The 12866-nt window shown below is 48.8% G+C and overlaps 1 protein-coding gene across 1 annotated transcript in view; it reads right to left on the reverse strand.

Annotated features, from left to right (window-relative positions):
* Positions 1-11654, reverse strand: part of LOC139417448 (leucine-rich repeat-containing G-protein coupled receptor 6) — a 104110-nt gene extending 92456 nt beyond the window's left edge. Inside the window, exon 1 of the mRNA XM_071166732.1 lies at positions 11455-11654. Within this exon, the coding sequence (XP_071022833.1) occupies positions 11455-11654 (200 nt within the window). The remainder of the gene's footprint in view (positions 1-11454) is intronic.
* Positions 11655-12866: the final 1212 nt, after the last annotated feature.

The raw sequence follows: 12866 nt of genomic DNA on the forward strand, positions 1-12866 counted from the left end.
GGGGTCAGCATGGTGGTGGTAGTGTGATGGTTTGGGGTCCAGCATGGTGGTGGTAGTGTGATGGTTTGGGGTCCAGCATGGTGGTGGTAGTGTGATGGTTTGGGGTCAGCATGGTGGTGGTAGTGTGATGGTTTAGGGTCCAGCATGGTGGTGGTAGTGTGATGGTTTGGGGTCCAGCATGGTGGTGGTAGAGATGGTTTGGGGTCAGCATGGTGGTGGTAGTGTGATGGTTTGGGGTCAGCATGGTGGTGGTAGTGTGATGGTTTGGGGTCAGCATGGTGGTGGCAGTGTGATGGTTTGGGGAGGCTTTGCTGCCTCAGGACCTGGACGACTTGCCTTAATAGAAGGAACCATGAATTCTGTATCAGATAATTCTACAGGAGAATGTCAGGCCATCCGTCTGTGAGCTGAAGCACAGCTGGGTCATGCAGCAATACAATGATCCAAAAGTTTTGGAATGGCCTAGTCAAAGTCCAGACCTAATCCCAATTGAGATGTTGTGTCAGGACTTTAAAGGAGCAGTTCAGGCTTGAAAATCCACAAATGTCGCTGAGTTAAAGCAGTTCTGCATGGAAGACTCTGGATGAACTATCTACTGTTAAAAAACATTTGTTTTAATGGACAATTCTATGAACTGCCTTGGGCAAGTGTTCAAGTTTACACACTACCTGTTATCGATCCTGAAGTAAAATATAAAACGCAACATGTTAAGTGTTGTCATGGTCCCATGTTTCATGAGCTGAAATAAAAGATGGCAGAAATGTTTTCTGTTAGTGAGCATTTCTCCTGTGCCTTCATCCACCCACCTGACAGGTGTGGCATATACAAGAAGCTGATTAAACAGCACGGTCATTACGCAGGTGCACCTTGTGTTGGGAACAATAAAAGGCCACCGTTTTGTCACACAACACAATGTCATAGAAGTTTTAAAGGAGTGTGCAATTGGCATGCTGACTGCAGGACTGTCCACCCGTTGTTGCCAGATAACTAAATGTTTCTCTAAAACAAAGTAGTATGTCCAACCGGCCTCACGACCGCAGACCACGTGTCACCACACCTGCCCAGGACCTCCACATACAGCATCTTCACCTGAGGGACGGTCTGAGACCAGCCAACCGGAAGAATATTTGCAAAACATTTCTGAAACTATCTCGGGGAAGCTCGTCGTCCTCACCAGGGTCTTGACCTCAAATCACAAGCACCGAATACAACAGGTAGACCTTACAGTGAAATGCTTACTTACGAGCCTCTAACCAACAATGTAGTTTTAAAAAATACAGATAAGAAATAAAAGTAAAAAGTCAATAAAGAGAAGCAGTATAAATAACAATGTGGAGGCTATATACAGGGTATTACGGTACAGAGTCAATGTGGAGGCTATATACAGGGTATTACGGTACAGAGTCAATGTGGAGGCTATATACAGGGTATTACGGTACAGAGTCAATGTGGAGGCTATATACAGGGTATTACGGTACAGAGTCAATGTGGAGGCTATATACAGGGTATTACGGTACAGAGTCAATGTGGAGGCTATATACAGGGTGTACTGGTACAGAGTCAATGTGGAGGCTATATACAGGGTGTTACGGTACAGAGTCAATGTGGAGGCTATATACAGGGTATTACGGTACAGAGTCAATGTGGAGGCTATATACAGGGTATTAAGGTACAGAGTCAATGTGGAGGCTATATACAGGGTATTACGGTACAGAGTCAATGTGGAGGCTATATACAGGGTATTATGGTACAGAATCAATGTGGAGGCTATATACAGGGTATTATGGTACAGAGTCAATGTGGAGGCTATATACAGGGTATTACGGTACAGAGTCAATGTGGAGGCTATATACAGGGTGTCATGGTACAGAGTCAATGTGGAGGCTATATACAGGGTATTATGGTACAGAGTCAATGTGGAGGCTATATACAGGGTATTATGGTACAGAGTCAATGTGGAGGCTATATACAGGGTATTACGGTACAGAGTCAATGTGGAGGCTATATACAGGGTATTATGGTACAGAGTCAATGTGGAGGCTATATACAGGGTATTACGGTACAGAGTCAATGTGGAGGCTATATACAGGGTATTATGGTACAGAGTCAATGTGGAGGCTATATACAGGGTATTATGGTACAGAGTCAATGTGGAGGCTATATACAGGGTATTATGGTACAGAGTCAATGTGGAGGCTATATACAGGGTATTACGGTACAGAGTCAATGTGGAGGCTATATACAGGGTATTATGGTACAGAGTCAATGTGGAGGCTATATACAGGGTATTATGGTACAGAGTCAATGTGGAGGCTATATACAGGGTATTATGGTACAGAGTCAATGTGGAGGCTATATACAGGGTATCATGGTACAGAGTCAATGTGGAGGCTATATACAGGGGGTACTGGTACAGAGTCAATGTGGAGGCTATATACAGGGGGTACCGGTACAGAGTCAATGTGGGGGCTATATACAGGGTATTATGGTACAGAGTCAATGTGGAGGCTATATACAGGGTATTATGGTACAGAGTCAATGTGGGGGCTATATACAGGGGGTACCGGTACAGAGTCAATGTGGAGGCTATATACAGGGTATTATGGTACAGAGTCAATGTGGAGGCTATATACAGGGGGTACCGGTACAGAGTCAACGTGGAGGCTATATACGGGGTATTATGGTACAGAGTCAATGTGGAGGTTATATACAGGGGGTACCGGTACAGAGTCAATGTGGAGGCTATATACAGGGGGTACCGGTACAGAGTCAATGTGGAGGCTATATACAGGGTATTACGGTACAGAGTCAATGTGGAGGCTATATACAGGGTGTTACAGTACAGAGTCAATGTGGAGGCTATATACAGGGTATTACGGTACAGAGTCAATGTGGAGGCTATATACAGGGTATTACGGTACAGAGTCAATGTGGAGGCTATATACAGGGTATTATGGTACAGAGTCAATGTGGAGGCTATATACAGGGTATTATGGTACAGAGTCAATGTGGAGGCTATATACAGGGTATTATGGTACAGAGTCAATGTGGAGGCTATATACAGGGTATTACGGTACAGAGTCAATGTGGAGGCTATATACAGGGTATTACGGTACAGAGTCAATGTGGAGGCTATATACAGGGTATTAAGGTACAGAGTCAATGTGGAGACTATATACAGGGTATTACGGTACAGAGTCAATGTGGAGGCTATATACAGGGTATTATGGTACAGAGTCAATGTGGAGGCTATATACAGGGTATTATGGTACAGAGTCAATGTGGAGGCTATATACAGGGTATTACGGTACAGAGTCAATGTGGAGGCTATATACAGGGTGTCATGGTACAGAGTCAATGTGGAGGCTATATACAGGGTATTATGGTACAGAGTCAATGTGGAGGCTATATACAGGGTATTATGGTACAGAGTCAATGTGGAGGCTATATACAGGGTATTACGGTACAGAGTCAATGTGGAGGCTATATACAGGGTATTATGGTACAGAGTCAATGTGGAGGCTATATACAGGGTATTACGGTACAGAGTCAATGTGGAGGCTATATACAGGGTATTATGGTACAGAGTCAATGTGGAGGCTATATACAGGGTATTATGGTACAGAGTCAATGTGGAGGCTATATACAGGGTATTATGGTACAGAGTCAATGTGGAGGCTATATACAGGGTATTACGGTACAGAGTCAATGTGGAGGCTATATACAGGGTATTATGGTACAGAGTCAATGTGGAGGCTATATACAGGGTATTATGGTACAGAGTCAATGTGGAGGCTATATACAGGGCATTATGGTACAGAGTCAATGTGGAGGCTATATACAGGGTATCATGGTACAGAGTCAATGTGGAGGCTATATACAGGGGGTACAGGTACAGAGTCAATGTGGAGGCTATATACAGGGGGTACCGGTACAGAGTCAATGTGGGGGCTATATACAGGGTATTATGGTACAGAGTCAATGTGGAGGCTATATACAGGGTATTATGGTACAGATTCAATGTGGGGGCTATATACAGGGGGTACCGGTACAGAGTCAATGTGGAGGCTATATACAGGGTATTATGGTACAGAGTCAATGTGGAGGCTATATACAGGGGGTACCGGTACAGAGTCAACGTGGAGGCTATATACGGGGTATTATGGTACAGAGTCAATGTGGAGGTTATATACAGGGGGTACCGGTACAGAGTCAATGTGGAGGCTATATACAGGGGGTACCGGTACAGAGTCAATGTGGAGGCTATATACAGGGTATTACGGTACAGAGTCAATGTGGAGGCTATATACAGGGTGTTACAGTACAGAGTCAATGTGGAGGCTATATACAGGGGGTACCGGTACAGAGTCAATGTGGAGGCTATATACAGGGGGTACCGGTACAGGGTCAATGTGGAGGCTATATACAGGGTATTATGGTACAGAGTTAATGTGGAGACTATATACAGGGGGTACCGGTACAGAGTCAATGTGGGGGCTATATACAGGGGGTACCAGTACAGAGTCAATGTGGGGGCTATATACAGGGGGTACCGGTACAGAGTCAATGTGGAGGCTATATACAGGGTATTATGGTACAGAGTCAATGTGGAGGCTATATACAGGGTATTATGGTACAGAGTCAATGTGGAGGCTATATACAGGGGGTACCGGTACAGAGTCAATGTGGAGGCTATATACAGGGGGTACCGGTACAGAGTCAATGTGGAGGCTATATACAGGGGGTACTGGTACAGAGTCAATGTGGAGGCTATATACAGGGTATTACGGTACAGAGTCAATGTGGAGGCTATATACAGGGGGTACCAGTACAGAGTCAATGTGGAGGCTATATACAGGGTATTACGGTACAGAGTCAATGTGGAGGCTATATACAGGGTATTATGGTACAGAGTCAATGTGGAGGCTATATACAGGGGGTACCGGTACAGAGTCAATGTGGAGGCTATATACAGGGGGTACCGGTACAGAGTCAATGTGGAGGCTATATACAGGGTATTATGGTACAGAGTCAATGTGGAGGCTATATACAGGGGGTACCGGTACAGAGTCAATGTGGAGGCTATATACAGGGGGTACCGGTACAGAGTCAATGTGGAGGCTATATACAGGGTATTATGGTACAGAGTCAATGTGGAGGCTATATACCAGTACAGGGGTACCGGTACAGAGTCAATGTGGAGGCTATATACAGGGTGTTACGGTACAGAGTCAATGTGGAGGCTATATACAGGGTATTACGGTACAGAGTCAATGTGGAGGCTATATACAGGGTATTATGGTACAGAGTCAATGTGGAGGCTATATACAGGGGGTACCGATACAGAGTAAATGTGGAGGCTATATACAGGGGGTACCGGTACAGAGTCAATTTGGAGGCTATATACAGGGTATTATGGTACAGAGTCAATGTGGAGGCTATATACAGGGGGTACCGATACAGAGTCAATGTGGAGGCTATATACAGGGGGTACCGGTACAGAGTCAATGTGGAGGCTATATACAGGGGGTACAGGTACAGAGTCAATATGGAGGCTATATACAGGGGGTACCAGTAAAGAGTCAATGTGGAGGCTATATACAGGAGGTACCTGAACAGAGTCAATATGGAGGCTATATACAGGCGGTACCGGTACAGAGTCAATGTGGAGGCTATATACAGGGGGTACCGATACAGAGTCAGTTTGGAGGCTATATACAGAGGGTACTGGTACAGAGTCAATGTGGAGGCTATATACAGGGGGTACCGGTACAGAGTCAATGTGGAGGCTATATACAGGGGGTACTGGTACAGAGTCAATGTGGAGGCTATATACAGGGTGTTACGGTACAGAGTCAATGTGGAGGCTATATACAGGGGGTACCGGTACAGAGTCAGTTTGGAGGCTATATACAGGGGGTACTGGTACAGAGTCAATGTGGAGGCTATATACAGGGGGTACCGGTACAGAGTCAATGTGGAGGCTATATACAGGGGGTACCGGTACAGAGTCAATGTGGAGGCTATATACAGGGTATTACGGTACAGAGTCAATGTTGGGTCTATATACAGGGGGTACCGGTACAGAGTCAATGTGGAGGCTATATACAGGGGGTACCGGTACAGAGTCAATGTGGAGGCTATATACAGGGGGTACCGGTACAGAGTCAATGTGGAGGCTATATACAGGGGCTACCGGTACAGAGTCAATGTGGAGGCTATATACAGGTGGTACCGGTACAGAGTCAATGTGCGGGGGCACCAGTTAGTTGAGGTAATATGTTTAAGGAAGAGTTATTACAGTGACTATAGATGATAACAACAGAGCATAGCAGTGGTGTAAAGGGGGGGGGGGGGTGTTAATGAACATATTCTGGGTAGCCGTTTGATTAGGTGTTCAGGAGTCTTATGGCTTGGGGGTAGAAGCTGTTTAGAAGCATCTTGGACCTAGACCTGGCGCTCCGGTATAGTGGTTCTGGATGGCATGAAGCTTGGCCCCAGTGATGCACTGGGCCGTACGAGCAGTTGTTGTTTACCAAGCATGTCACTGTTAGTCCTGTTGTTTACCAAGCATGTCACTGTTAGTCCTGTTGTTTACCAAGCACATCACTGTTAGTCCTGTTGTTTACCAAGCATGTCACTGTTAGTCCTGTTGTTTACCAAGCACGTCACTATTAGTCCTGTTGTTTACCAAGCATGTCACTGTTAGTCATGTTGTTTACCAAGCACGTCACTGTTAGTCCTGTTGTTTACCAAGCATGTCACTATTAGTCCTGTTGTTTACCAAGCATGTCACTGTTAGTCCTGTTGTTTACCAAGCATGTCACTATTAGTCCTGTTGTTTACCAAGCATGTCACTGTTAGTCCTGTTGTTTACCAAGCATGTCACTGTTAGTCCTGTTGTTTACCAAGCATGTCACTGTTAGTCCTGTTGTTTACCAAGCATGTCACTGTTAGTCCTGTTGTTTACCAAGCATGTCACTGTTAGTCCTGTTGTTTACCAAGCATGTCACTGTTAGTCCTGTTGTTTACCAAGCATGTCACTATTAGTCCTGTTGTTTACCAAGCATGTCACTGTTAGTCCTGTTGTTTACCAAGCACATCACTGTTAGTCCTGTTGTTTACCAAGCACATCACTGTTAGTCCTGTTGTTTACCAAGCACATCACTATTAGTCCTGTTGTTTACCAAGCACATCACTGTTAGTCCTGTTGTTTACCAAGCACATCACTGTTAGTCCTGTTGTTTACCAAGCACATCACTGTTAGTCCTGTTGTTTACCAAGCACGTGCCAAATTAAATTGGCCTTCACGAGCCATAACGTCCTAGTAAATATATTGTATCTGTGAGCTACTCTCAGAAGCTCTGGCTCAATTTAAACCAGCAGAACTCTCAGATTCATACTCAGGTATCATATGAGCTACACTCTCTGCCTCGGTTTTATTACGGTGGTGTTACCTGCAGGTACATACAACACCTCTCCATACTGCCTACCAGAGGCTTGCTTTCTCTTAAAACACACACAAGCCCCTGGGCAGCTCCTTCTCTCTAATCTCGTATCAAAGCCTGCGTCTTTCAAAGCATCACACACACACACACACACACATTTACATACACACACACACACACACACACACACAATCTTCCTGTCCAGTTTTGCACCCCCTCAGGCTCGTGCAGTGGAGGAGATTTTTGCAGGCTATATTCAACTTTGTCTCAGGGTAGTAAGTTAGGGGTCTGTTGATATCCCTCTAGTGGTGTGGGGGCTGTGCTTTGGCAAAGTGGGTGGGGTTATATCCTGCCTGGTTGGCCCTGTTTGCGGGTATCGTCGGACGGGGCCACAGTGTCTCCCAATCCCTCCTGTCTCAGTCTCCAGTATCTATGCTACAATAGTCTATGTGCCTGGAGGCTGGGGTTAGTCTGTTATATCTGGAGTATTTATCATGTCTTATCAGGTGTCTCTCTGCCTCTCTGTCTCTCTCAATTCAATTCAAGGGGCATTATTGACATGGGAAACGTGTTAACATTACCAAAGCAAGTGAGTTAGATAATACACAAAAGTGAAATAAACAATAAATAAACAGTCTCTCTCTCTCTCTACCTCTCTCTACCTCTCTCTACCTCTCTCTCTCTCTACCTCTCTCTACCTCTCTCTACCTCTCTCTCTCTCTACCTCTCTCTCTCTCTACCTCTCTCTACCTCTCTCTACCTCTCTCTACCTCTCTCTACCTCTCTCTACCTCTCTCTACCTCTCTCTACCTCTCTCTACATCTCTCTACCTCTCTCTACCTCTCTCTCTCTCTCTCTACCTGGCCTGATGACTCCTGGCTGTCCCCAGTCCATCTGGTCACGCTGCTGAGGCTATGGAACCCTGACCTGTTCACCAGACGTGCTTCCTTGTCCCGGACCTGCTGTTTTGGACTGTCCCTCTCTCTACCGCACCTGCCGTCTCTAACTCTGAATGATATTTCCTCCTGAGGTGCTGACCTTTGCACCCTCTACAACCACTGTGATTATTATTGTTATTTGACCCTGCTGGTCATCTATGAACGTTTGAACATCTTGGAGAACGATCTGGCCGGTGGAGGCTGCTGAGGGGAGGACGGCTTGTCATAATGGATGGAATATTTCACTGAAATGATATCATACACATCAAAGACGCGGTGGTTGATACCGTTATGAGCTGTCCTCCTCTCAGCTGCCTCCACTGGATCTGGCCTTAATGTACTCTGATCATCAGGGCGGCAGGGTAGCCTAGTGGTTAGAGTAACTGAAAGGTTGCAAGTTCATATCCCTGAGCTGACAAGGTACAAATCTGTCGTTCTGCCCCTGAACAGGCAGTTAACCCTCTGTTCCTAGACCAGTTAACCCACTGTTCCTAGGCCGTCATTGTAAATAAGAATTTGTTCTTAACTGACTTGCCTGGTTAAATAACAGTTAGATAAAAGATGTAATCTCCGCTTACAAAGCCTGAAAGGGACTGGCCGCCCCCCCCCCCCCCCCGAGACGAGCTCCTCTTCTTCCTAAGTTCTTGTCTTCCTTGCCACTGTGCTTCTACATCTGCGTTGCTTATTGTTTGGGGCTGCTGATATAAAAATCCTTCATAAATACATTTTATTTGATGACACACACCACCTCACACACGCCCCTCTAGAGGTCACCTGATGTCCTGTAGTCTGTATGACGGCCCCTCTAGAGGTCACCTGATGTCCTGTAGTCTGTATGACGGCCCCTCTAGAGGTCACCTGATGTCCTGTAGTCTGTATGACGGCCCCTCTAGAGGTCACCTGATGTCCTGCAGTCTGTATAACGGCCCCTCTAGAGGTCACCTGATGTCCTGTAGTCTGTATAACGGCCCCTCTAGAGGTCACCTGATGTCCTGCAGTCTGTATAACGGCCCCTCTAGAGGTCACCTGATGTCCTGTAGTCTGTCCACCTGTGATTCTCTCTAGAGGTCACCTGATGTCCTGCAGTCTGTATCCAGATAGGTAAATATAGATACATACTGTAGTCTGTATGACGGCCCCTAGGGGGTCACCTGATGTCCTGGGGTAGGGTAAATATAGAATAGGGGGTAGGGGAGAGGTACCTGGTAGGGGAGAGGGGGTAGGGGGTAGGGTACAGGGGGTAGGGGTAGGGTAAATATAGATACATACTGTAGTGTAGGGTAGAGGGGGTAGACGGCCCCTAGGGTAGAGGTCACCTGATGTCCTGTAGGGTGTTATGAGAGGGGGTAGGGGGTAGAGGTCACCTGATGGGTGAGGGGTTAGGGGAGAGGGGGCCCCTAGGGGTAGAGGTCACCTGATGTCCTGTAGGGTAGAGGGGGTAGGGTAGAGGGGGTAGGGTAGAGGTCACCTGATGTCCTGTAGTCTGTATGGGGCCCCTAGGGGTAGGGTGATGGGTTAGGGGAGAGGGGGTAGGGGGTAGGGGTAGAGGTCACCTGATGTAGGGGTAGGTCCACCTAGGGTGAGGGGGTAGGGTAGAGGTCAGGTAGGATGTAGGGTTGAGGGGGTAGGGTAGAGGAGGTAAATATAGGGTAGATACTGTAGGGTAGAGGGGGTAGGGGGTAGGGTAGAGGGGTAGGGGTAGAGGGGGTAGGGTAGAGGAGGTAGGGGAGAGGGGGTAGGGTAGAGGGGGTAGGGTAGAGGAGGTAGGGGTAGGGTAGAGGGGGTAGGGGGTAGGGTAGAGGGGGTAGGGTAGAGGAGGTAGGGTAGGGTAGAGGGGGTAGGGGGTAGGGTAGAGGGGGTAGGGTGTAGGGTAGAGGGGTAGGGTAGAGGGGGTAGGGTAGAGGAGGTAGGGGAGAGGGGTAGGTAGAGGGGGTAGGGTAGAGGAGGTAGGGGTAGGGTAGAGGGGGTAGGGGGTAGGGTAGAGGGGGTAAGGTAGAGGAGGTAGGGTAGGGTAGAGGGGGTAGGGGGTAGGGTAGAGGGGGTAGGGTGTAGGGTAGAGTATAGATAGGGTAGAGGAGTAGTGTAGGGTAGAGGGGGTAGGGGAGAGGGGGTAGGGTAGAGGGGGTAGGGGGTAGGGTAGAGGGGTTAGGGGAGAGGGGGTAGGGGGTAGGGGTAGAGGGGGTAGGGTAGAGGGGGGGGTAGGGTAGAGGGGGTAGGGTAGAGGAGGTAGGATGTAGGGTAGAGGGGGTAGGGTAGAGGAGGTAGGGGTAGGGTAGAGTGGGTAGGGTAGAGGGGGTAGGGTGTAGGGTAGAGTGGGTAGGGTAGAGGGGGTAGGGTAGAGGAGGTAGGGGTAGGGTAGAGGGGGTAGGGGGTAGGGTAGAGGGGGTAAGGTAGAGGAGGTAGGGTAGGGTAGAGGGGGTAGGGGGTAGGGTAGAGGGGGTAGGGTGTAGGGTAGAGTGGGTAGGGTAGAGGGGGTAGGGTAGAGGAGGTAGGGGAGAGTGGGTAGGGTAGAGGGGGTAGGGTAGAGGAGGTAGGGGTAGGGTAGAGGGGGTAGGGGGTAGGGTAGAGGGGGTAAGGTAGAGGAGGTAGGGTAGGGTAGAGGGGGTAGGGGGTAGGGTAGAGGGGGTAGGGTGTAGGGTAGAGTGGGTAGGGTAGAGGGGGTAGGGTAGAGGAGGTAGGGTAGAGGGGGTAGGGTAGAGGAGGTAGGGGTAGGTTAAATATAGATACAGTACATATTGTAGTGTACTTACAGGTAAGTAGTTAGGTGGCTGAGGGGTAGGGGAGAGGGGGTAGGGTAGAGGGGGTAGGGTAGAGTGGGTAGGGTAGAGGAGGTAGGATGTAGGGTAGAGGGGGTAGGGTAGAGGAGGTAGGGGTAGGGTAGAGTGGGTAGGGTAGAGGGGGTAGGGTGTAGGGTAGAGTGGGTAGGGTAGAGGGGGTAGGGTAGAGGAGGTAGGGGAGAGTGGGTAGGGTAGAGGGGGTAGGGTAGAGGAGGTAGGGGTAGGGTAGAGGAGGTAGGGTAGAGGAGGTAGGGGTAGGGTAAATATAGATACATATTGTAGTGTACTTACAGGTAAGTAGTTAGGTGGCTGAGGTTGTCAGGTACAGCTGATAGTCCCAGTTCAGAACAGTCCGCCAGAACAAAGATACCATCCTCCTCACACTGACACGGAGAAGGGCACAGTCCTGCCCCCGATGAGTCCTTCTGCCCCCCGCGCCCGTACCCCAACACACCCCACGACCAGCACAGCACCATCAACACACACAGCATCTCTCTTTCTGTCCGTCTCTCACAGACTGATCATTTATTATTTTCTCCCCTTTCTCTCTCTCTCTCTCTCTCTCTCTCTTTCTGTCAGTCTCTCCAGTCTTGTCAGTCTCTCCAGTCTTGTCAGTCTCTCTCTCTCTTTCTGTCAGTCTCTCCAGTCTTGTCAGTCTCTCTCTCTCTTTCTGTCAGTCTCTCCAGTCTTGTCAGTCTCTCTGTCAGTCTCTCCAGTCTTGCCAGTCTCTCTCTCTTTCTGTCAGTCTCTCCAGTCTTGTTAGTCTCTCTGTCAGTCTCTCCAGGCTTGTCAGTCTCTCTCTCTCCAGTTGGTAAACCAGTCAGCAGTTAGGTCCCATAGTTTGCATAACACATCTCTTGGTTGCCTTCTCCCTCTGCTCTATCTCTTCTTCTGTATCAATCTGCCTCTCACCTCTCTCTCTCTCTCTCTCTCTTGAAACATGTACCTATTGTATAGTAAGTTCATCAGCTCTGAATGTGCTGTGCTGATTGGCTCAAAGTTTTGGAGCTGGGCTGGAACATTTCAGATGAGGGGAGGGCCCTAGATCCCTTTCTCTTTGAGTCTGGGAGGGAGAAAATAGGACGAAGAGTGGAACAGAGAGCAGTGGAGAGGAGGGGAAGAGAGAGGAGGGGGGAGGAGGGGAAGAGAGAGGAGGGGGGAGGAGGGGAAGAGAGAGGAGGGGGAGGAGGGGAAGAGAGAGGAGTGGAGAGGAGGGGAAGAGAGAAGAGTGGGGAGGAGGGGAAGAGAGAGGAGTGGAGAGGAGGGGAAGAGAGAGGAGTGGGGAGGAGGGGAAGAGAGAGGAGTGGAGAGGAGGGGAAGAGAGAGGAGTGGAGAGGAGGGGAAGAGAGAGGAGTGAGGAGGAGGGGAAGAGAGAGGAGTGGAGAGGAGGGGAAGAGAGAGGAGTGGAGAGGAGGGGAAGAGAGAGGAGTGGGGAGGAGGAGGGAGAGAGAGAGAGGAGTGGAGAGGAGGGGAAGAGAGAGGAGTGGAGAGGAGGAGGAGAGAAGGAGAGAGAGAGGAGTGGGGAGGAGGGGAAGAGAGAGGAGTGGGGAGGAAGGGAAGAGAGAGGAGTGGAGAGGAGGGGAATAGAGAGGAGTGGGAGGAGGGGAAGAGAGAGGAGAGGGGAGGAGGGGAAGAGAGAGGAGGGGGAGAGGAGGGGAAGAGAGAGGAGGAGTGGAGAGGAGGGGAAGAGAGAGGAGTGGGGA

This window comes from Oncorhynchus clarkii, chromosome 9 (assembly GCF_045791955.1).
Source record: "Oncorhynchus clarkii lewisi isolate Uvic-CL-2024 chromosome 9, UVic_Ocla_1.0, whole genome shotgun sequence".
NCBI classification, from domain to species: domain Eukaryota; kingdom Metazoa; phylum Chordata; class Actinopteri; order Salmoniformes; family Salmonidae; genus Oncorhynchus; species Oncorhynchus clarkii.